At 41.3% G+C, this 25,081-nt stretch overlaps 1 protein-coding gene across 1 annotated transcript in view; it reads right to left on the bottom strand.

Annotated features, from left to right (window-relative positions):
• Positions 1–1,683: 1,683 nt before the first annotated feature.
• LOC306957325 (neuronal acetylcholine receptor subunit alpha-7-like) overlaps positions 1,684–25,081 on the bottom strand; it is a gene marked incomplete at both ends in the record, with an annotated part of 63,588 nt that continues 40,190 nt past the window's right edge. Inside the window, 5 exons of the mRNA XM_079548729.1 lie at positions 1,684–2,205; positions 7,485–7,594; positions 20,247–20,333; positions 21,188–21,382; positions 23,576–23,743. Coding sequence (XP_079404855.1) covers positions 1,684–2,205; positions 7,485–7,594; positions 20,247–20,333; positions 21,188–21,382; positions 23,576–23,743 — 1,082 coding nt within the window. The remainder of the gene's footprint in view (positions 2,206–7,484; positions 7,595–20,246; positions 20,334–21,187; positions 21,383–23,575; positions 23,744–25,081) is intronic.

The raw sequence follows: 25,081 nt of genomic DNA, 5'->3' as shown, positions 1-25,081 counted from the left end.
GTTCAGTTATTTCTGTTAGGCAGGCTGCTCTTCAATTCCACTCTGCAAGGCCAATTTCATTAGTGGAAGCAGTAAGATGGACAGGAGGAAAAAGGAAGGATCATGGGCGTTTTGTCCTGCTGGCCCAGGAAGAGCTGCTTAGAGACAAAGTTCTCCCATGAAGGAGAACAAGATCTGAGAAATACAGAAAAACCTTTTAAAGAGGTTTTTACCATAAGTCTTTGTTACCCCTCTGAGCTGCACCCAGTACTAAAGAAACTGCAAGAATACAAAAGCTATGTAAAATGGAAACCAGGCCAGCTTCACCATCCCCTTTTAAATGGAAATATTTACCCCTGATTTGCTTCTTTTTCTTCAACATGGATGGTGGTAAGGACCCATCACATGGGTAGAGGAGATGAAGAACTAACACTTGGAAGAAAAAGAAGATGGAAATCAGCCAAAAACAACAATAAGTTGTTTATTACTTCAATGAACTTTCAGAAAAGTGCTGTTATCCCAGAGACAGAAGGTGTATACACCAGACCATATCCTTCTGCAGGCCTGTGGTGATCAGGTAACAAATCAAAATCACACCAAGAGAAGTACTATTGCCATGCAGAGCAGTGAATGGAATGAAAGTATTGAGAGGAGTGCTTTATTGCAGCTATCTTCCAGGCAAGTGACATATAAGCAATTTCTTTTTTTTTTAATTGATACTAAATATTGCTGTAAGGAAATTTAGCAATAATAATAATAATAATAATAATAATAATAATAAAATAATCTCTTATGCAATCCTTTGAAAACGGACTGTAATAAAAGAACTTGTATAAAATGCTGTTTAAGGGTTGTGTAGATTATGGGGAATAAATGTGGAATCTGGCCCCAAAGGAATCAATAGGAAATTTTCTACAGATGATGTGAAGCTAAAATTTTGCACTAATTATATAGATTTAATCTCTCTAGGTTGGCAACTGTGACACATCACAGATCAGAAATATTTCAAATTAAGACGTTAAGGAGCAATGATGAGTAGGGTGGAAGGTGCCATTAAAAATATACATGATTGTCATCATGGAAAATGAATTTTCTTTCCATCCTCAACAGCCAACATTTTCTATATTGGAAACAAACTAACAAAAGAAGTAATGTGAGACACTGCACTATTAGGAGCTAACATGATAATAGTTTATTTTCTTATATGCAGTATGCAGCCTCATAAAACTGCAGAGAGATGCCTGTCAAATCTGAGAAGAAGATGTCACAGCCACATTACACAAATATGACAAAACATAAAGATATTGAAAAGAACAAAATGCTGCTTCTAGTCATTAATCTATCTTTTAAATTATTACAATATTTAAAAGTTCACAAAGATAAAATAACACATTTACATTGGTGTTAACTTCTAATAAATACATTGTGGATTTGGATTCTTTTCTATTTTTTGTAGCAGATGATAACATAGTTATATGTGGAAGTTGTCTGGGAATTAAGTAAGAGGTCAGTATGTATACTATTCAGTAACTACTATTACTAACATCAGAAATAATTATCTCCTGAAATTAATTTTATCCCCTTCTGTGTATGTCAGCACATAAAAGTACACTTCTCTGTTTTGAGTTAAATTATCTAGCAATAGTACTGATGATATTTACTTTAAAGTTACCTTTCAGCTCTTTGTGTTCATATTTGAAATGCTTATGTAAAATCCTTTGAAACAGCTTCTATAAAGTTGGGAGCAGACACGAGTATTGTAAATGTGCAAATGATGGCAAAAAGGGTAAATGCAACCAGACATAATCTGTCTATGACTGCAGCTGCAAACTTCCACTCACTGCAGATCTCTTCACCCTCATCTTGCTTCCTGAAGCGCATTGCAATGAACTGAACTTCCTCCAGTATCTTCACAATCACTGGGATGGTATCCATTAAAGCCTTTTTTTGAACATGCTCGTTATCTTCTGGCAAGGGACAAGTAATCTTTCCACTCTTGCTACCCAGATCATTGTTCTGGGGGCAGCATGGATTTTCCATTGTGTGGTTGCTATGAATCATATTGCCATTGCTGGGCTGGTGCCCAGGTAGGACATTCATCTCTGTATTTTTCAGGCTTGGATGGTGCTTGGAATAGCTATATTTACAAGAGAGGGGCTTTATATTTTCCCCGGGTTTTTTCATACGTAAAAACCAAGCACACCAGTTCAGCAGAATGACACGGACCTGAAAGAAAGGGAACATAACATAAGCAAAGGGAATTTTTGTCCATTTTAGCAGTTTTTGAAACATTTAGTCACTGTCACAGTCAATACGTATGTTCTGCTGGAATGACTGCCTGCTTCATGAGGTATCTGCTTTCAAATGTAGTAGTTTTGCATCTGGCTTCTTCCTGAGACAAATCCGTTATGGATATGCCTAGAACAAACAGATGTTCAATGTCCTCTGCAAGTGCAAAGCATAATGGATGTAAAATTTTACATTACGATTTTTAAAGTCCTACAGTTTGCAAATAATCCTAGACCTCTGCAAATGTGCATAAAACTGGCTGCATTCTTTTTCAACCACTTCTCAGATAGCGTGGAAGGACCAATACTTACAGAACTGAGGAACAAAGGTTTGGATTCTGCTGAAAAAATTCCACATCAGATTAATAGTTATTTTTAGCATACTCCCCCATCCCTGTTGTTTAAATAAACAAGCTTGGTTTTTTTCACTTGAGGAATCTAAATGTGCTTGTTTCAGAAAGAGCAAGACTCCCTCTGTGATCCTGCTCCAGACACTACAGCCACACAGAAGTCATCACCACACTTTGCCTCTATGGTGGTTTCAGATACAGGTTGAGTTGTTCCCTGCACAGTGCAGATGCAGGGATGGGGAAACTGCAGCTGACACTTTGAGCTGCAACTGTAAAGACAAGCACAATTTCAGAAAAGAGAAGGCATTAATTACCACAAGTGGGAATAACAATAATAAAGAGCCAAAGCAATGGTCAGTGAAAGATGTTTACACAACTTTGAAATTCTACAGTGAGAGTTCTGCTGGTTTGCAGACTTATGCCATTTTCTGCAAGCCTTTCTGCTTCTCTCCTCCTAATGAATCATTTCTTCTTTATCCTGAAGGGCTATTTCCTGTTTCCAATTATTCTGCTTATCTTGAGGGCTTTAAATCTTTCATTATTTCCTACGCAGTCACTAAAAATAAACAGAAAAATGTAATGCAGCAACTTAAAAAAATCCATACCGGATTTAATTAAACTTACTTAATTACAGTGTCATATGACATATTATGGACACAAGGTGAAACATCATGGAGCAAAATAAGGTGTTAATTGCTAACAATATGTTAACAGTGTTAAAATACTGGCTTAGGCAAACTTTCTTACTCAAAAATTTTAATATATCTGTTAGCTCTGGAAAGAGATGTTAGGTGAAAAACCATAGGAACATACCCCCCAGTGCATTACATGATGTTATGGTGTGCAATTCTGATAACCAAAAATCATAAAACCATGACATCCTTTCAAGATGGACAGGCAGGAGAAGTGGGCTGAAGAGAACCTAATGAGGTTCATTAAGGCCAAGTGCGGGGTGCTGCACTTGGGTTGGGGCAATCCCAGGTGTTTATAGAGACTGAGTGAAGAACCCCATGAGAGCAGCCCTGCAGAGAAAGACTTGGGGGTTCTGGTAGACGAGGAGCTGGACATGGGCCAGCAGTGTGCTCTTGCAACCCAGAAAGCCAACTATGTTCTGGGCTGCATTAAAAAAGGGGTGGCCAGCAGGGAGAGGGAGGTGATTGTCCTCCTCTACTCGGCTCTTGTGAGGCCCATCTGCAGCACTCCGTCCAGGCCTGGGGCCCCCAGTACAGGAAGGACGTGGAGCTCTTAGAATGGATCCAGAGGAGTGCCTCTAAGATGATCAGAGGGCTGGAGCACCTCTGATATGAGGAAAGGTTGAGGGAACTGGGATTGTTTAGCTTGGGAAAGAGAAAGTTCTGGGAAGAGTTCATTGTGGCCTTCCAGTACTTGAAGGGAGCATAGAAACAGGAGGGAGAATGGCTGTTTACCAGGGTGGATAGTGATAGGACAAGGGGAATGGTTTTACACTGAGGCAGGGGAGGTTTAGGTTAGATATTAGGAGGAAGTTTTTCACACAGAGCAACAGGTTGCTCAAGGAGTTTGAATCCCTGGAGGCATTCAAGGCCAGGTTGGATTTGGCTCTGGGCAGCCTGGTCTGGTCGTTGGTGACCCTGCACATAGCAGGGGAGTTGAAACTAAATGATCATTATAGTTCTTTTCAACCCAGATGCAGTGCTGGGGCTGTCAGAAAACAGCCTGGGTAGGATGAATTGGCATTCTCATCTGCACAGTCATTTCTGGGTTTCTTGTGAAAGAAGGACATAGGTGAGGCCACCTCAAGGGTAAACAGCCTATCGCTGTTGTGATCACCAGGGTCCTCCCCTAAGCATCGCACTGTTTTGCTTTAGATATTCTCGGTTTAGATATTCTCGGTTCCAATCACAGAAAATCTAGAAAATTGGTCTCCAGCTACTACACTTCTTGAGAAGAGTGAAGTAAGCTCCTGCACAAATTTATGCTTGCTGGTTCAATGGCATCAACTGGTCCAAATATAAGTATATCCAAAGAAAAACCTAAAAACCAATGAACCCCAAAGCCCCCTTCCTGCTTTGTGCTTGATCTTCCTGTATTTCTCATGTACAATGCAGTATCTTTGGTTGTCAGCAGAGGCGTATTGATGGAGCAGAGAGTCATGCCTGATATTATCTACTCTCAAAGTGCTAATTAGCTGGACTCTCATTAGTGCTCTGCTCCACAGTGAGTGGAGGGAGTATCAAGTAGACAGCAGCCCCCACTTCTGAACTGAATAACTAAGAAATACCGCGGCTGAATGCTGTGAATTTAAGCTCCTCTCTAGGAAACAAAAGATTAATAGACAGGAGGGTAAAACTATCATCTGTGAAGCTACAGAGAGGCTAAATGCTAACACTCCTGTCTGATACCTTTTCTGGTCCAAAGGCCAAACACAGAGTTCTTGAGAGATGAGAGATGAGCAGGGAAACAAAACCATTCAATGGAGAAAAGTTTATAAATCAGGTGTGTAGGTAATGCAGTCAGTTAAACTCTCTAGTTTCGGGGTTGCTTCCTTATAAACCTTATAAAACTTATAAAAAAGTGACTTTCCCTGGAACTTTCCCCAGCAGCTACTTGCATTTGAATAGGAAGTAAAAATAATCCTGTAATAACATCCAGTCAGTGGAGAGTAATTGGATGGTAAGGATACCTGCTGAGACTGGAACTGCAGAGAAAAAATTCAAGCAAGTTATTTCCTAGATTCTGCAGATAGTTATCTTAAATTCCTGTATATTATTGAGCAAAAGTCTGTAAGGATGTATCTAAAATAAAAACGTAATTTGCCTGAAATAGGTGCACAGGAGAAAATAAAAATGGAAAATATGCTGTGAATCTTAACAACTGAACCATGGCCTTTTGCTGGTGGAGCAATAACACCCACTTCTGTGGTGTCAAACTCATCCCCGCAAATTTGGCATTCGCTTTTTTTCTTGAGATCCCACAGCCCTATCAGCTTTCCTGGTCTACAGCTGTCACAGTTTATCATCTGACCTTCCCTATAGCCTTTCTGTACTTTTTACTTCACTATTGTTGTGGTGGTTTTTTGTTTGTTTGTATGTTCTGTTTGTGTATTTTTGTGCTTTTTTAATATGTGCCAGTTCAGTAGTCAGGGCACTGAATCAGGTTCTTCAGGAGTGAGAACTCCTTGCTCTCAGTCTTTTCAGCTAACTGACAGTGGATCTCGGCAGCTTTGTGGCAAGAACCCAGAGTACGCATACAAGTCTTCTTTCTCTGTAGTTTTTATCTTTGCAGTCTTAGGTCCTGATGTTGACAAGCACAGACCAATAGGTAGTCCCAAAACTTAGCAGCAGGTCAGTGGTGAGTAAACAAGATCTATACAACATCAAGTCTAGACCCACCCACTCCCTTTCCTCTCACCATTCCCCTCTGCCCTCCACTCCCTCCTAGATAATGCCATCAATTTCCTGTCTTGTGTGTTCCTACACACCCACTTGGCCTGAGAAGATCTCCTGCTCTACTGAGACAGAGCGAGAGCTGACTTGCTGGATCTATGATCATATTTAATGTGAGCCATTGTGCCTAGGCTTCTCAAGAAGCAGAAGAAATGGCAGAATTGCTCCTGGGAGCTATTACACTGCTGTGTACTTTGTCCATGTATTCATGTGCTCCAGTCTTGAAATCAAGAAGTAATTTTTAGCAAGCTTAATATGTATTAGACTTCCTTTTTAATTTTTTTTTTTTATTTTGCTTTGATGCTGCAGTTTATTTTTAGAGAAGCTAAATTAGAAAGCATTTCAGTTTTCAGGCTGACATTGGTAATCGTGTGATGTTTAACATATCAGGGTAATTGTCTAGAATGACAACTGTGGCAAATGAGATGCTACAGGATGCTGTAGAAAGACGCCTGTGAAACTGGGATATGCAGATGACTATTTGTATCTGCTTATACTTCCATTGCTTTTCTTTTCTTTTTTTTTTTTAAACAGCAAAGCATATTCTGCGTATTCTAAACCTATTCTCAGTAATGGAGAGAGAAAAAAAACGTTGTTTTAACTTCAAAATATAAAATAAATACACCCCCCTGAAAGGCATCTGGGAGAGGTGCCAGACCTCAGGGATAACAGAGCCTTCCGCTGTAGAGAAGGTGAGTCCACATGTTAACTGCACTGAGAAGTGATCAGATGGAAGTAGACAAAATTCATTTTCCACCCAGACTACTGGATTCAGCCTCAGCAAATGGCAGTTTCTGAGTCAGTGATGTCAGTGCAGTCAGACTGAGCCCAACAGTGTTGCCTTTCTGCTGATGGTGCAACAGGAACCTGCTCCAAGCTGTGAGAAGCACAGTTGGGTTCAGTATTCAGTGCAGAGGCATTGAAGTTCCTGGTTTTCCAGCATTTCTGGGAGCCAGCTTGTAACAGGTTCGCTTGTAAGAGAGGATAAGCTAATCAGCTTCTCCTCTTTCCTTTGTTCTGGGAGATCACAGCTCTGCCGTTAAATAGAAAACGTAATGCTGTTCCCTTCTCTGTAAGGGAACAGAACAGACAAACTGCTCAGTCTAATAAATGTGAGGTGTCTGCTGGATAAGAAATCAAAAGTGTTGCCCACAGGGCCAGCCCTTGAAAAGCAGGTGCGGAGAAAGATTACTCTGCCAAGAATCAAGCTACCCCTGTTTAAGGTTTAAATAGAAAACCCAAACAACTGATGTTTTTTCTAAGAGAACCCCAAATTAGTATGTTTGTTCTCTCTCTCTAGTATCAAACATAATAGTGTAAAACATACTGTTTATAGTTGACACTTGAGGTTAATGGGGAATAACATCTGTCCCTTGTCAGCTTGCCACAACTTTCAAATTTTCTTTAAATGCTGTTGAATATTTACTACCAAATCTACTCACCCATCTGGGCATCTTTCCTGCTTGTGGGTCATGATGGTGAAACTGCAGAACCAGCACTGTTACGACCACAGACAGACCAACAATGACCATGATGCTAGCGAAATACTGAGCTGCAAGTAAAAGGAAAATTTGGTCAGGAGTGGAGAAAAACGAAAGGCAAATAACATTTCTTGATCTTGAGCTACATTTACAAAGTGCTGAATCTCATCCAAACATCCTCTTCTCTGATACCTGTATCAGTGGACCCCCAGAAAGTATGGTTGTGGCACCACCACCTTCTGCTCCCACACCTTGTTACTGCCCAAAAGGGTGCATTACTCAGCACCCTCCTCAGTCCTTAAGGCTACCCCTCTTGGTTTCTATGAGAATACCCTTGCTGGAGTGCTAAATTTAAACCTACTGCACAGGAAAGAAATCAAAATCTTGAATCCCAGAACTGAGACTTGAAACTGTTATCTCCTCGACGCATCTCATCATTGTTTACAGATGACACCAAGTTGGGAGGTGATGTTGATCTGCCTGAGGGTAGGGAGGCCTTTCAGAGGGATCTAGATAAAACTGGATCACTGGGCTGAGGTGAATGGGATGAGGTTTAACAAGGCCAAGTGCCAGGTCCTGCACTTTGGCACAACCCCATGCAGCACTGTAGGCTTGGGGCAGAGTGGCTGGATGAGTGTGAGGAGGAAAGCTGACCTGGGGGTGTTGGTTGATGCTCAGCTGAACATAAGCTGACAGTGTGCCCAGGTGGCCAAGAGGGCCAAGGGCATCCTGGCCTGCATTAGAAATAGTGTGGCCAGCAGGGAGGTGATCATCCCCTGTACTCAGCATTGGTGAGGACGCACCTCGAGTATTGTGTTCAGTTTTGGGCCCCTCAATACAAGAAAGACATTGAGGCCCTGCAATGTTTCAGAGAAGAGCAATGAAACTGGCGACGGGTCTGGAGCACAAGTCTTATGAGGAGCAGCTGAGGGAGCTGGGATTGTTCAGTCGAGCAGGCTCAGAGGAGACCTCATTGCACTCTACAACTTCCTGAAGGGAGGCTGTGATGAGGAGGGGTTTGGCCTCTTCTCCCAGGCAACAAACAGAACCGAGGAAATGTCACAGGTTGTGCCATAGGAAGTTTAGATTAGACATAAGGGAAACTCTTTTCCTCTCAGAGAGTGGTCAGGCACTGGAATGGCTGCCCAGGGAGGTGGTGGAGTCGCCATCCCTGGCAGTGTTCAAGAGGTGTCTGGATGAGGAACTAAGAGATATGGATTAGTACCTTGTGGTAGCAGTGGTGATGGGAGGACGGTTGGACTAGATGATCTTGTCTTTCCAACCTTATGATTCTATGATTCTGTGATCCCCTGCATACATCCTCTCATGTCAGAGGTGGGGTTGGTGCACAGGACAACAAGGAACAATTTTCCATACGGCTAATGGCATTTAAAGGCAGTTGTTGAAGACAGCTGAGGCAAAATACCAAGGACTATTATGTCTAGTTGTTAGAGAGAGATTTGGAAACAACCGTGAACTGCAGCCTCCACCACCACCTCAACCTGGATTACAGAAAATGTCAGTAATCTAATAAAGACTTCAAGGCAAATTTTGTTTTTATCCATCTTCATTTATTAACATTGTTTCTCTTTGCCTCAGCAGCAAAACACTTGTTCATAATAACGAGGTTCTTCCCAAAAGCCAGTACTGCAATTGCTTCAAGAGAAAGACGTGGCTCTCCGTGATACAATACATTTCACAGCTGGATGCTCCTGTGGGTGATGCGAATTGACAGGTCACTGTGACACCTACTTATGAGAGAACCAATAGCCAGGTGGAAGCACTGCAAACTATGAACTCAGGCTTGAGAGGAGCTGGCTGATCTGACTCCAGCATGCCCCATACAAGAGAAATCTAGAAGTGCTGATATTACTGGTCTAATTACTGTTATAAATCACTAAATACTGCAGTAAATTCCATGCACTTTAGTGCCTTCAATAAGATTTTCTGGCCTGAAATGTTCAATTTAGAAGGTCTTTGGCTTGTTTTATAGACCCTTATAAAATTACATACTTTGTTGAATCTGAAAAGAACTTTGTGATACCTGACACTTCTAAGATCCCAGGCAATGGGAATTCACAGGTTAAACTTTGAGCGCAGTAAACTTGGGAAGTGAGGTCAGAAAATTCTATAGATATCTGCTAGAAAGCGGGGAAAACAGTTCTTTCAGGAACAGACTGGAATCTGTATCATTCCCTGTAGACTGCAGCCTCCTCTCACCCTATTCCAGCCCAACACAAGCAAGAATCAGTGAACTCTATTTCTAGGTCTTCACTAAATTAGTTGAGTACTGCCACAGAAAATTAGAGATGCTCACCCATGACATGTAGCTCAGGAAAAAAGCAGTGTCATAGCAACTGAGCCACAGTCCAGCCACTAAACATTTTCCTCCCAGTATTTTAGGGTCCACTCATAAGCATACAGCAGATATGCACTTACAGCTTTGAAGCTACTGGTCTCAGAAAGTCCTGTTCCCGTGTATGTCTGTTGGTGGAGATAAATGTGAATCTGATTTCTCTCTCTCTCACACACACACACACAAAAACTCATCCCTTTCATTTATACATCAGAAGGGGAATATTCAGCATCTCTTACTAATCACCTTTCTGAATCCTACTTAAGAATTTCTCGTTGCTGAGATCTTCCCTCACATATAGAGGCCACCCTGGAGGCTTTAACAAATGACTTTACCATGTGCAGTGTCAGCTCTCAGATTAAGAAAAGCGATCCCAGACCAGAATGCATCTGAAAGAGTATGGGATCTGGTGCTGCATGCCAGCTGCTCTGAGGCACAGCTGGAAAGCTTGTGACATTCCACAGGAATACTGAGATCTGCTCTGGACTTCACTAGATGCTCATCGTATGATTTCAAAGCTGTTATCTTCAGCCACTATGTGTGAAAAGAAGAGTTGCTCCAGATTCTCAGTTGATCCCTCTCAAACGTGAAATATGTGCTCTTCTTCAGCTGATTTTCTTCCTTTTGCCAAAGGAGACATGATGTAACATGCTACCTGGACAGCTGTTCTAACATCTGGAGTTGTCAAGCTCTGTCTTATCATTGTCAGAAGTAGATCAGGTGCTGCTGTCATAGCAAATACAGATCACATACAGCACATAGACCCAGAAGCTCTTCAAAAAATCAGTGACAACTACTTGTTCTTGCAGACATACTCTGGTATTGCCTAGGTCAAAATAATGGCACAGTCTTGCAGTTCAGAAATAGAGGGGCTTCCAGCACCATTTATGGATCTTTTGTGACATTATTCTATGTCAGAGAAGCAACATGGTTTATTTTAGAATTATTTGTAAGATCTGCTGCTTGAGTGGAACCGGATAAACTTTAAGGGCTGATTAGAAACAGGGTAAATAAAACAGAAACCCTGAGGGGAGATATGATTCCAGATGGATGCTTTGCTTTGTTGATTTTATCACTGAACACTGTCTGAGAAAGCAGTATATTATCCAGATTTATTAACACAGCTAATGCTTTTCCAGCAGAGCTTTTCCACTGTGACCAACTGCAGTGTTGCTGACACTGTGGAATAGTGGGGGATGAAGGTGATTGTAAAGATCAGGTAGTTGCAATGGTGAGTCTGGATACCTCCCACTGCTATTCCTTCTTTGCTGGAAGCATCAGTTTTTGCATCTGACATTCTGGACTGTTTCAGAGCTGCTCTAAGTCAAGTCATTTCAATCATTTAGTGCTGAAGGCTTTTGGTGAACGCTCATGAAATGACAGAAATGACCCAATGCATTCACAGTATGAGATATACACTGTTGTTCCCTCTAAAAATGCTCCAGATTCATAAGCTGAATCTGTGGAGGATGCAGGAAACGTCCAGCCCAAGCATAACGAATTCCAACTATCCTTTTATTCCTATGGCAGGAAGCAGGACTCATGCTGGGCAGACGCCATCTCACTCTGCAGCGGGCAATAGTTGCTCATAGGCAGAGTTCCTCAAAGAGTAGGGAGAAGAACAGGAGGTTGAGGACAGACTCCCTTACTGTCCTACTGTAGTATACAGATAGCAAAGAGACTAAGTAGATAACGTGGACAGGAAAAAAGTTATCCATTGTTAAGTTTTCCTGTAGCTGGGATACACTGTACATTCTATTAGGTCTCAGCAGCAGAAAGCAAAGAACATTGCCATAGTCCAGCTAGTTTTTCACAGACATGAAATGTTTGTGAAGAGAGAGAATTCAGGGTTAGATCTTGTGTTTACTTCTTGGTTATGGTAACTGCAGAGGCATGGAGCCATATTTTCAATCTTGTCTCAGCCCGAAAGCTATTGAAGTATAGAACCAGATGTTTGAGAAATAAAACTGTTCTTTTTTTTCTGTCTTAGATGAAGTTCATCCAAGACAATTAACTTCGGGAAAAACACCATAGATCACTGTGAAGAACTGGCTGCTTTCTATTGGATGGAAGATTCTGAGAGAAGCCCTGCCATCAGCAAAGCTCCCATCAGGACCATGAAAGGGAGGGGAGAAAAACACTAAAAACAGTTTGAAAAAAAACAGAAAAATGAAATGGCAGTGACTGAGGATATACAGGCAGATGACAGAAAATGCAGTGGATTAATCTTTTTTTCTCTTTCTAGTTCAGAACCACTAATGTCTTATGCTCATAGCTTAAAACAATCTGTAACTCCTGGAGGTGGCAAAAGCACCACATTTCTTCCTTGTCTTAGTAATTTGCTGTCTTGTTTGCTGTATGACTAACTGCAAGAAATCACCCCAAGCATCTGCTGTGAACATACTTACAGTGTATGACCTTCATTTGTATTGAAATAACAGTGGCATGATAATGAACAGCAAGGAAATGAGAAGACTGAAAACAAATCAGTGTAGTAGAGCCCTGAGCAACAAATTAAGCTTTGTGGATTTAGAATAAGCAAGCAGAAGAAGGAAACAGAAGAAAATGCAGTGATGTTACCTAGACTGAAGCTAACTAGACTTTTTTGTGTAGCATTTGGTAAATCCAGGCAAGGTGTCATACATCATGTAGATACTGACCATAGGAAATGACAATTCCTTATACTCACCCCCCCCACACACTGTCCACTTTCAACCACTCTCTCTGCACAAACAGCACAAACACACTTTCTGCATCATGACTGCTTTCTGGAAAGAGCTGGTAAGAAGTAATCATAAAATCATAGAATCATTTAGGCTAGAAAAAAGCACTAAGATCATCTAATCTAACCATCAACCACCCCCATGATGCCCACTGACCACATCCTTCAGTGTCACGTCTACACAGTTCTTGAACACTTTCAGGGACAGTGCCTCCACCACCTCCCTGGGCAGCTTGTGCCACTGCATCACCACTCTCTCTGAGAAGAACACTCCCCTGAGCTTTGCAGCGTTTTGGAGATATTGAGGAAAAAAAATCTGGAAATAACAACGACTTCTTTTTAAGAGGATGCCATGAATTCCCAGAGATGAAAAGTCTTAATGGGAAAAATAAACCACCTGACTGGTTTCAGAAGTCTGAACACTTCATTTGGGAATTTGGCTTTTGGGCAATCTGATCTGACCCAACTGCCAAGCCTGCTGGTTGGGTTGGAAGAGAGCAGCCAGACCACAGTTTACTGCAGCTTTGTTCTCAAGCTGAAATCATCCCCTAGTTTTCTCTGCATGGCTGTAGTCTGCCACCTGGGGTCTGACCTCAAAATCTGGTGGTTTTCTATGAGCTTTGTACTGATAGGAGGTTAAGCAGCCAGATGAGCAAGAAGAGGTACACCAGCACAGTAAAACAGGTCGGTGCCAAGTGGATGTAGGCAGGTGAAGAGAATACTTTCTGAAGTATGTGATTTATGTAGTGATGGAAGAAGCCAGCATCACAGAGGAAGAGGGAAGAGGGTTGCTTTCTAGTAGGAAATACAGTTTAATGAAGCAAACCAGAGATATGGAGACTGTAAGAAGGGAGTTGTAATGCTCTTTAAAAAAAAGAATTCAGGCATACGTGTGCCGCCTGAGGAAGAAATTGATCCTTTCCTCAAAGGTGGTCATAAAACATTATCAAAAATGGACTTGATTATCCAGCTCTATTAATCAGCGTATCATTGTCTTTATAGAATTTTAAAACAAACAAACAAATAAGAAAGAGAGAAACAACATGAAAAGTTTACATCTGAAAGCTTCAAATGTAGTTATTGAGGAAATTAACTAATCCTTGAGTTTCAGTGGACAGGTCCTGACTTTGCATGGAAGTTTTAATTGAAATAAGAGTATTTGCTTAATTTTGACTTGCTCACTGAACTGAAAAATCAGCACAGTGCGATGCACATCCATCCCTTCTTATATAATGCACTAGGCTAGATACCGTGGTCTTCATTGGTAAGGGCTGGAAAATGCATGAAATTCCCTTGAGATTAGTCAAGGGCTTGTATCATGTAAGATATATCTGCACATAACTACATAGTTTTTTAGTAGCAGAAGAAAGCAATTGTCATACCTGAGCTGTACCCTACAGGCTTCAGGATTTCAGCCAGTAACCAGTGCACTCGGGGCAGTAATCTCAGACGTGTATCACATCTGGAGTTCTCTGCATTTATTTATATAGTCCTTTGCCGAGTAATGAAATCTAGTTCTATACATAACTAGATTCTTTATAAAATATTTTTATAGAGAAATTAAAAGTGAGTCAAAGCATATGTGCAACCAGACACACTGCTCATGATGAATGATGAAGCTATACCAGGGAGGGTAAGTTTAGGACACAGCTACTGCTGTATGGTTGTGGTCTGGAAGTCTTTTAAGGAGCTATACTCCAGAGCTTTTAATGCCAGGAGGGAGCTCCAGGGCATAGAACTGAAACAAGCCTTGTGCATACAATCAACTTGTGTTGGATTCTGGCCAAACCACTGTGTTTGTAGATGCCATGAGACTTGGTTGTTCTTAATCCAAAAGGCTAAGCTTGTTTCTGTTGCTATGGGTAGGAAAAAATTTTTTTTTAAAGAAACGGAGGCATCCTAGCACTCGTTCCTAGAGTTGGAATAACAGATGAATTTGGAGAAGGACAGTGTGCAAGCTTTGAGCAATCTTGGTGCCTTACTAGGCATATACATGCTGCTGAAAACTAGGTTTTGGAAATAGCTTTTGCCCTATGTAGGCTATTGTGGAAAAGGATGGAAACAGTTGTGCATGCAGGCCCCAGAGACAGCTGGGAAAGAGCAGAGTCCAAATGTCATCACCCATCTACTTAGCTAGGACACATGTATCAGAGAAAGGGACTGTCTGGTGGAACAGAAAGCTCCAGCACACCTCACTCTGCAGTGCAGCGGAGCACCAGGCTCTGGAAGTTTATAAGCAGCCTGCTGCTAATTTCTAGCTCAAATTTTGTCACCTGCTCTTGGCAGAGAAGAAGTCAGCTTGTTTTTAATGTGCATTAATACAGCATTAGTGAACTGTTTAGAAATGTGAGTCTATTGGAGTCTATTAGAAATGTGAGGGGAAGTTGCAAATGATGGATTAAGAGAGCCCCTGGGCAGCTTTACAAACTGACAGAGAATGCAAAAGGGCACGCCAAAGAAGCAGAGAAACGCTTTGCAGAGAGGCAGAAAAGAAGCAAATATCTTGCCTTTGTGATTATTTAGGCTGAGTGGTGCTTTGTTTATTCTAAGTGTAAGCTGAGGACAAAGTAATATGGCCTCAGCTAAGAAGAATAATTATACAATTTTTACATTTCCTTGCAAATAGACAAGAGCTGAGAAGTGAGTTATTTTCTAAGTGTCAAATTGAAGCAACATCCTTTTCCTCAACAGAGGCACTCCAAATGGCATCTGCAAGAATTTCTGAAATTACCACCTATTATTAGTTAGCTAGTTAAAACTGAGGTCAAACAATGGAGAAAAATAAGTTTCATAGCATTTTTTAGTCAAGTGTTTTTACACTAGTGAAAGTCAGAAGCATTCAGCCATGTCCATGTAGCAGAAGAAGCAAGGTTTTTACAAAAACAAAATTTAAGAATACAATGCAGATTTTTTTCCAAGTGTGAGGTTGTCTTTTCAGAGTGTCTCCTCCTACATGCATGCAGACCAGCAACAATAACTTTTCTGTAGACTAGCAGTGGATTTTTATTCTTCAAGATGAAATTACTTGCATCCTTTTCAAGCATTCTCTGAGTTCTGTTTCTGCAACTTGATACTAACTATGCTGATTCTCCAGGAACTGACCAAACTATCCAAGCATCTGCCTTATCCTTGCGTTCATCTCAAGAGGGCTTTTAGCCAAACCAAAGACAGCAGTGAAAAAACATGATCATTATGTGGTAAATACAACTTAGCAACTAAATGTCCCAATTATTATCTACTGCAAAACCACTGTGAAGAGGTTATGTGTTGTTGGGAGTGGGGATAGGATTTTCAGATCTCAGGACCATGCAACGTAACTCAGCTCAGTTCAGTACTTGCGGAATAAAGGGTATTTGGGTACAGAAGCCAGAAGGGTGAACATTCTTTCCCTGTTTGCTTCGAGTAGAGCTAAGAGTTAAAAGCAGGGCTTCAAATCTGGGATACTATGGAAACAGGAATCCACACTTCATTTGAGAAGTCATAGAAGGAAAATGGTGCAGAGTGGCAAGAATACGAAAGATCTCAAGAATGGTGAAACAACCTGGAAAGTGTCACCTCCATAGTAGATGCACAAGTGCACAAAGGGGAACAGATCATGTCAGAGAAAACTCAGAAGGATAAAACAGTACAAGAAAACAGCAAGGGCTTACAGGAGAGCAGACTTCAAGTGCAATAAAGGGTCCTACCAATACTCAGAGAAATAAGGAAATGCATCAGAAGACCAGCATGGAACTCATGATAGTGCACCAGTGCAAAAGGTCAACATACCTTGCAGGGCAGGGAGCAGGGACAGGCTGCAAAGGCAAGATCTGTGATCATTATTTGGGCATTCACAGCTGGTGTTAGGAAAGCTACAGATAAGCAGCTGAGACTGACAAGGGAGTCAAGAGCATAGGAAGACTTCCTACCATTACACAAACAGTAAAAAACTGAATTAAGTCAGCGAACCACTGGGCTCAGTGAGGCCTTCTGAGGAGGGGTTGCATGCTGGAGCTTTGAGGTACCTGACAACATCACGTTGCCTTCAGGAAAGGGGTAGCAGGGACAGGTGCTTCGCAGCATGTGTCTAGCAAGGTGGTGAGAAACAATGTGCTCAGACTTCTCTCTCCTGAGTGCAGCTGCACAGTGGAAAAGGTTGCCCAGGAAGGCTACAGTGTCATCTCCGTCCTTGAAGGCTCCCAGATACAACTAGAAAAGCCTGAGCAACCTCATCTAACCCTAGACTTGAACGTGCTCCAAACAAGGCCTGGACTAGCAACATCACAAAGTCCTTTCCAATCTGAATTGTTCTGTGAAGTAAGAAGCTTCTATTGCACAGGGGTGGCAGTCTTTGAGAGCATCATGCTTGAGTGTACTCCAGCATGTCAAGGTTAGTTTTCTTTTGGGCCGTAACAGGGAAGCGTCAGATAACTGTAGATATGAGATTGTTTCAGAGTCCATTATCTGGCTATCTGAAGTCACTCTCCAGGATCTTACAAAACATTTATGTACTAGGATTATTCTTTTACTATGTTCCACAATACAAAATTTGTCCAGTGAACAGATGAAAGAAACAGACTGTGTTTGACCTATATGACAACTTTAGGAGGTGCATTTCCAATACATTTGATATGCTCTAATTATTTTGGTATTTTTAAAAAACTTATAGTAATACGTGCTGGCAACAATGCTTATTTAGTATACTAGTTGTGAAAATAGACCTCTTTATTATCTCCTAGACTTAGTGCTCCAAAAGGAATAAGAAGGTGTGAGTGATCCTAATAATTGAGATAACATTCACACAGAGCAAGTGACTTGACCAAATGAGTATCCCTACCACCATTACCACGATCCCTCACCCCCTATCATTATGTGATGCTTGATTAAGTACTAATATGTATATCTATAGTATAGTGTATATATATATCTATAGCTTTTTTTTTTTTTCTTCTTACATATCTTATTTTCTCTGGTAGGGAATTGTAACAGTAGAAACTGATGTAGTTAAAGGTACTGCATGGAATATATACAGGTGCATCCCTTCACTATCTTTCAATGTCTTCTACTCATCTTTGTGGAGTCCTAGGTATATATACAGGCACGGGTTTTGTTAGATTTTTTGGAAGCTCCTGTGTGATTCAGTGGCTAGAATCTCACTCAATAACATGCCCAAGTTATTTGGAAGCTTTTAGAAACTCTTGCCTGTAGGTAGTATTACCCTCACTGTTTCATTGTCACCTTCCTTCCCATATGTAGGTCTGTATTTTTTTTCTCCATGAAATTAAATATTAAGATGTCTGAGTAAATGGTCTTTTGCTCTTTTTATGATACAATTTGTGCAAGGCTTTAATTTTACAATCATATAATGGGTTGGAAGGGACCCAAGGGATCATTAAGTTTCAATCCCCCTGCCACAGGCAGGGCCACCAACCTCAGAAGTGCATCTTCTGTCATATATTGGTATATTGTTGGATATTCTATTTATTTCAGTTGCTTAGAATGTGTACTTTAATCATGATTTGCATGAATATTAGCTTAAAAAATGATGTTTTAACAGTTTCTGAGTTTCTATGTGCTGTTCACACTTCTTTATTTTACAAACCAGAAAAGGTTTGTTTTCCCTACCCTGCTGAGATCAGGAAATGATGTTTTACCCAGTTTCCACTGGGGAAATCAAGGCTTCATGCACTCAAGACAGAGGGATTATCCTATGAAAACAAAAATAAAGATGACTGTATGGCCCACTAAACTGATCTCGTGATAGAAATTACTCAAATGGCCACGTGGCATGTCTTGTTACCTGGGTCTTGCAGAAAAGCTGAATCCCAGCCTCCTTTTCTCCCTTTTAAAGTCTTCCTTGTCCCAGAGGAAGAGACAACTTCTCCTTAGCAGATGCCAGCATTAACTGAGGCCCTTCCCATGAATGCATGTGCATGCAACAGAAAGGCAACATACAGACCTTTGCCTTTACTGGTCACAAACTGCTACCCAGCCTTCTGCCTCTCCCAACCAACTGAGCTTTCACAGCTCTGCTGGGTTTCTTCATCCTCAAGCCAACAGAAATGTAAGTACCTGAATCTGCTGGCAGGCTGAACAGCCTCAGTGTCTTCCCTTCTGCCTCTGCTTCTCAGAAGGCAGTTTCAGGGAGTTCACCTAGCAGAGGCTGAAGCCCTTGGATACAAAGCCCATTGGATCATAGTCAGAGCTCTTACTACTCCTGTGACGCTGCTAGTGACCAAGCAGCTGCTGAAAAAATGTACAGGACACAGAAGTGACTTTCCCTTCCTGTTGCTGTTGTCACATTCAACCTCAGAAATAACACACTGTTGAGACCAACATTCTCACTTCTTAGGTTAAATGTCATAATATCCAGTCAGTGTCTCTCTGTGCCAGCTTTTTGACAGGACAGTCCAACAACAAACAAGCAATCTCTACTTTCATATCAATTTACCTTATAGAACAACAGTGAATCCCTCACTTTCCTTGTTATTTGACACTTCAGAAAGAAGAAATTAATGAAAAAAATGATTCAATCTGTCTGGCATTCTTGCACGATCTTGTGAAAATCACTTAATCCTTCATAGCTTCTTAACTCTTCTTTCTTATATAGTCTTCACAGTTATTTAACAAAAAGAGAATTGAGTGGAAGATTCCTTGTTTGAGTTTTACAAGGCTATTTCTGGCTTTAGAGATTTTAAGCCACTCATAACAACTATTCTGTTCACAGTAATTTCCCCAAAGTATAAGCACCATAAGTTTCATCACTGTAGTAACTTCTATAATTGTAGGTTGAATCTTGCTGTTCAGACAGTGATGGGAATTTCTTGAGGGATTTGTGCAAGCCTCACCACTCATGTTCATCACTTAGTTGGGACAAACAGCACTGTGACAGCATAGTGTTTTAATACACTGGTCATTTCAAAAGAACGGTGTGCAATTGCACCAATGCAAGTTCTTTGTATAGCTTGGTCAGGATGACCTCAAGCAGAAATTGAAGCTTTAGTGTTGTTTAAAGGCTAAAGACATATCTTTTCTGACTCCCTGTGGATTCAGTGATGGCAACAGGACTCCAATGCTGTTGGAGAGTTGTTCATTAAAACTTTCTATATTTAAGCAAAAACATGTCTTTAATTTGTCTCAAGTAGTACAATATAAAATCCCCAGCAGTGCACAACAGAGTGGGGGAGCAGATTATGTGGAAGAGGAAAAACTTCTCTTCAGCCAGCAGCAAAGACACCTCCAAAAGCTTTCTGTGGGCATAGTGTCATCCAGAGAGCTTCAAATTAACTCAGTGAACCCAGACACAAAGAACTCACAGCCAAGGCTGAGTATTATTCCAGTATCTCATCTGTTTTCATGCACTGGTTATGATGTCCTTTGTGATTTGCCTATCCAAACGTCCAAGCTACATTGTTCTGGAGTCCCTTAAATTATTACAATTACCAGTCTACCTGATATTTCCAGAGCCACCTTATGCCAGGTTGGGTATTTTTTGTTTTGTTTTGTTTTGTTGCATCCACACAAACAGTAAAGCCCAAACAGAGGTTTATTGCTAACACTGATGAAATGCAGAAGTGTAGTAAGAAAGAGTCAAACCTCCAACAGGCTTTGAACAGCTCTTGAGAAACACTGTACTTTTTGCACAGAGCAGAGAAAATCAACCTACCTATTAGTGGGACTGAATCAGAAGTTGCAGGCATGATCTCAGCCACAAGCAGCATGAATACAGTCAGGGAAAGCAGAACAGTGATACCTGCAGGGAGTGAACATGGAGAGGAGAGATGAGGAACACGATTGCTGCATCTCCTCCTCTGATGTCTTTGCTGTTAAATGTAACTTTAAAGCGAAGACAAATCCATGAATTCATGCTTGTCAGGGCAGGTGAGAACTTCTACCAAGTGAGAGCATCTTTGGATATATCTTTATCTGCTTTCTTTCCAATTCTCAATTGCACCCAAACCTTTGCTTCTCTCAAAATAAAGGAGATTCTTTGCTGCTCAGTGAAATGGAACTTGCAGAATGGATAAAATATACTGCTCTTGCCAAACAGAGCTTACACAAAACCCAGACAACTGTTCAAGATGAGGAGAGACTTGTTTCAACTATTACATGTTATATAACATTCTCCATAGAGCTGTAGCCTGTTACAAAAGTAACTGTGTTATTTTGTTCTCTCTGGAAAGGCTGTTTGCGAAATCTAGCTGCCCTGTGCTGAGAACTTGCCATCTATTTCACGTGTTCAGTGCATGAATATTGCACTCTCTTTTTGTGCTTTAACTCAAATAATTCTCCTCCTTGTCTGCATCCTGTTTTTCACAGTCAGAAGTCATATCCCTCATTCTGCTTAGGAACAGAATGACAGAGGGGATGGAGAACTACCATTGCTTCTTCTGCCAGTGACAAGTTCTACTTCATCTGAGAGTAGAATCCAAAGTATTTAGAACTGTATGTGTGAATCCGATACATAAACTTTTACTCCTGTTTCTGCAACTAAACTAGTGCTTCTGTTGCTCCTCCAGGGAAATCTTCATTCATCAAAAACCATGAGCTATTATTTGCCATTTTATGGGAAGTACACAAGAAATAAATGAATTCTTTAGCACTTACCTAAAGAAATCTTCTCTCCTGAATCAGCAGGCAAAAGGAAAACAAGCAGTGCCAAGCCGGATATGAGAACACAGGGAATCAGTAGGTTCAAGCCATAGTAGAGAGTGCGTCGGCGCATGGTGATGGTGTATGTCACATCTGGATATGGTTCTTTACAGCATTCATAGTACAACTCATTTCTCTTTCCTGGAACACCTGCAGAAAGGGAGATCAGAGTAGTGGGCAGCAGCACAGGACTGCCCATCATCCACTGCCCAGATAGCCCCTCACTGGCATTGAAAGGACCTCCAGAGATCCTCCAGTCTCTCGCTCTACCATAAGCAGATCCAACCCCTGCTACCACCTGTTGCTTCTATTTTCTCAGTCAGGCTTTAGGCAAGTGATGGGGTGAGGAAAAGGAAACAAGATATCTCCTGTGCTGGCTAGAAACAGGAGCTAGTGTGTGGTAAAGGCCAGCTGGATCTACCTCCAGACATCCAAGCCTCAGACAGCAGCAGGGAACTTGTCTGGCTCTTAAAGCTGTCAGCAAGGAGGAAGTATTTCCCCACCTCTCCATGTGGTCTCTTATTGTTCCATGCATCCAGGCATGGAATAGAAGATGCATTGAAGTGTCCTGTGGCAAGTGAGAAGGGAGAAAAGAAATACCTAAATCAGCTACAAGGCAAAAGTCATTTTCTAACACTTGTAGCCACTAATGCACATATGGCTGGATAGATTTAATGAGACCAGGGACAACATGTCTCAGCTCAGTGTTATTTGAAAGCTGAAATACATCATTACAGGATTAAATCAGCCAAGGCTGACTTTAAAGATCTCAGTGTCTTCAGGAACATCTGAATTGACGGTGCAAGTTGCCTGCTGTTCCTAATCCAACTTCTGTGTTTTCTAGTACTTGCATTCATACTTTCTGGATCATTAGAACCTGGATCATCAAAGAAGCTCATCTGATCCAGTTCAAAACCAGTCTCAGCAACCCAGCCTCAAAACAGGAAGATCTGCAAACAGAGGCCAGAAGCTAGCACAGCTAAACATGACTTCTGGCTTCCTGCAAGCTAGGAAATGATTGCTAGCTTTTGATGTCATGCACACTAGCCCATGCATCAGATAGTTTTCGAAAGCTGCTAAATCAAGCTTATATTCTGTCATGTCTGAGGGTTTGGATAGATTGTTATACAACATGGCTGTTCTGTAGGGTTGGCAATGGTGACGTAGTTGCAGTAGAGTGCCCAAGAGGCTGTATGGCAGGGACTGTGGCAGGACACGTCATGGCCAGATGGAAGAGCTTAGCACCTCGCATGTTTCATGCCACCACTCTTTTTCTGTGTTACTGTACACAAGGTACAGAAGGTACAGTGATATGTAAATGTGGACAGGAGAAAAACAAGTCTCCATAAAGGTTTGAACAGGGTATTACCGAACACTTTCACCAAATGAGCTGATTAAGGAACAGTTCTGTCCAAAGGCAAGTAAAACTGAGGCCAGTCACTTCACCAGACATGCAAATTTATTGAACAGAAATGACCACTGTATCAAAGCACTGGAAAGTTAGAAATGCTCTGGAATGAACTGACTTTAGATGGACTTTCCTATGAAGTCCTCCAGCACTCCTGAATACTGATTATGTTTCTTATTTTATTCTCAGATGCCCTGAATGGCATATTCAGCTGTTCTGGGTTAGTTATTTCCTTGATCAAATACCCGGACTAGAAAAAAAAAAAAAAAAAAGGCTGCAAGTTACCATTAATGTGGTCTAAACTCTGCCCATTTCCGTAACTCGACTTCTGATTTACACCTACTTAAATGAGTTCAAAACAATTCACTAGAAGCTAGCTATGAATAACTAATTCTGGACAGAAGTTCCTCATTTAAAAATACAATCCTGAAACGCAGAAAAGGAGATACACTAAGCTGCAGTTATTTCCAGATGTTACAAACTGTTAGAGGTTTTGATGGTTTTCAGAGTGAACAGGATAATCTCTGTAAAAGCTAATTCCAGTTTTGCTGAAATACCATTTTTTACACCGATCAATTCTTGAGTGATGTGTTTGAGTAGATGTGACAGTAGCGTTCAGTGTGTCTACATAAGACACATCTAAGTACAGTTCTGACAAACTGCTCAGATGCATCAGCACCACTAGATTTCATTTGTGCACTTAGATTTAGGCAGTTGCTTCAGAACACAGTGTTTTCAGACACATTTCAAAGAATGCACTTGCAAAGTTGTTTTTGATATGTGATTTTTTTCTTTTTTTCATGTAAAAGGTTTTACATGAAAACTTTTCATATCTGTATTTCAAATATAGACTTGAATATTTAGTAATTTCTACATATTTGGGCTCTGCCTTTGAAAATTAGAATATTGAAAAAAATTTAGGCAAGTCAATTTACCCACTAAATCCCACTCTCCATTTGAGATGTAGTTGGAAATATCAGCCTCAAGCATCTGCAGGTCAATCAGCCAACCACTGTGAGTCCAAGAGCCAAACTTCAAATCACACTTCTGCACATCAAAAGGGAACCAGCGGACATCAATGTAACATGTGCTCTTCAAAATGCCTGTGGATAAAAATCAACCAGAATCAAATGTGTGCAGGATTCACCTCCACCCTTAACTTGACTGACTGTGAGCAACTTTCTTCTCCAAAAGCTTGCATGACATAGTCATGGTGTAACCAAACAGCAAGCAGTGATGAAAGATGCTAGCATAAGTGCCTTCCTGGGACATTGGTGAAGATCCTCCCTTCTTCACTGCATCCTTCAGGTAGATTGTCCAGAACACAGTGGCTATGTGAGAGCTGCTCTCCCTGTCTCTTGGTCTGGCTGGACCAAGGATCACATCCAGATTTTACTCTGCATGTTTCTAATCCACTTTCTTCATTGAATATTAGGTAATGGAAGGTGTTAGGATTTGTTGCATGCTGTTGCATACTGTAAAGCTACTGTTTAATTTTGGTTTATTTCTTTATTTGTATTCAGCTGAAACAAGAGATTAAACTAGGGAATGCTCCAGACCTTGGGGGCCCCAAGCTGCAGTTGCAACATTTGCCCAGCTGTCCAGGAGAAAAGAGAGCCTAGAGCAGGGGGAAGATGATCTATCTACACAGCCCATATCACAAGAAGCTGTTGGCAAAGCAGAGGTCATCCCTACAAACCTTCACCTCTGCAGGCCTGAGGCTACGCAGTTTTCACTTTAGCTCTCCAGCTTCCCTGAGCAGACCAGCATAAAGGTACGCTGTGATGGAGAAGCAGTTTCTGATTGGATGGAAAGTTACCTCCAATGCTACGCTAAGATGACCTGCTTGCAGTAATTATTTCTGTGTGCTCCCTAAAATACCAGCTAATGTGAATCTTAGCTCTTAAACACCTAACAAATTTGTGTTTGCTGTAAGTGCTCGGGTTGTGCCTTTTGAATATAAAATCCCCCAAACTGAGATCATGTGCTAGTTTCTTTCTGTTGCTGTAAAAGCTGGGGACATTGTGGCTTAATGGTGTGGTGTGTGCATTTCTCTGCACAAAAACTGACACCCAGGTGGATTCCATCCATTCGCTCTGTTACCTTCTGGTAGATCTGCCTCCCACTGTCACGGCCATTTTCGGGTTGGCTACATTGGGTGTTTTCTCCCAGATTCTCCTCAGTCTTGGCTCTGCTACCTTCCTTCACAACAGACAGCTGTCCCCTCCTTGTCCTCTCTCTCTGCTCCTCCATTGAGCCATGTATAGCAGAGCTTGTTTCTCTAATGGAGAGCATCAGTGAGCACAGCCTGCTCGCAGAGTCATGGGAAATAAAACTTTAATGAAGCCTTGGAAACACCATCTTTTTGCTTCTTCTGTGTTTTCCAATGTCCTGATTAATCTGGCTGCTTCTGTGATACTTGTTGCATTAAGTAGGCTGAT

This window comes from Tetrao urogallus, assembly GCF_951394365.1.
Source record: "Tetrao urogallus genome assembly, chromosome: Z".
Classification (NCBI taxonomy): domain Eukaryota; kingdom Metazoa; phylum Chordata; class Aves; order Galliformes; family Phasianidae; genus Tetrao; species Tetrao urogallus.
This window is presented reverse-complemented; position numbering and strand designations above follow the sequence as displayed.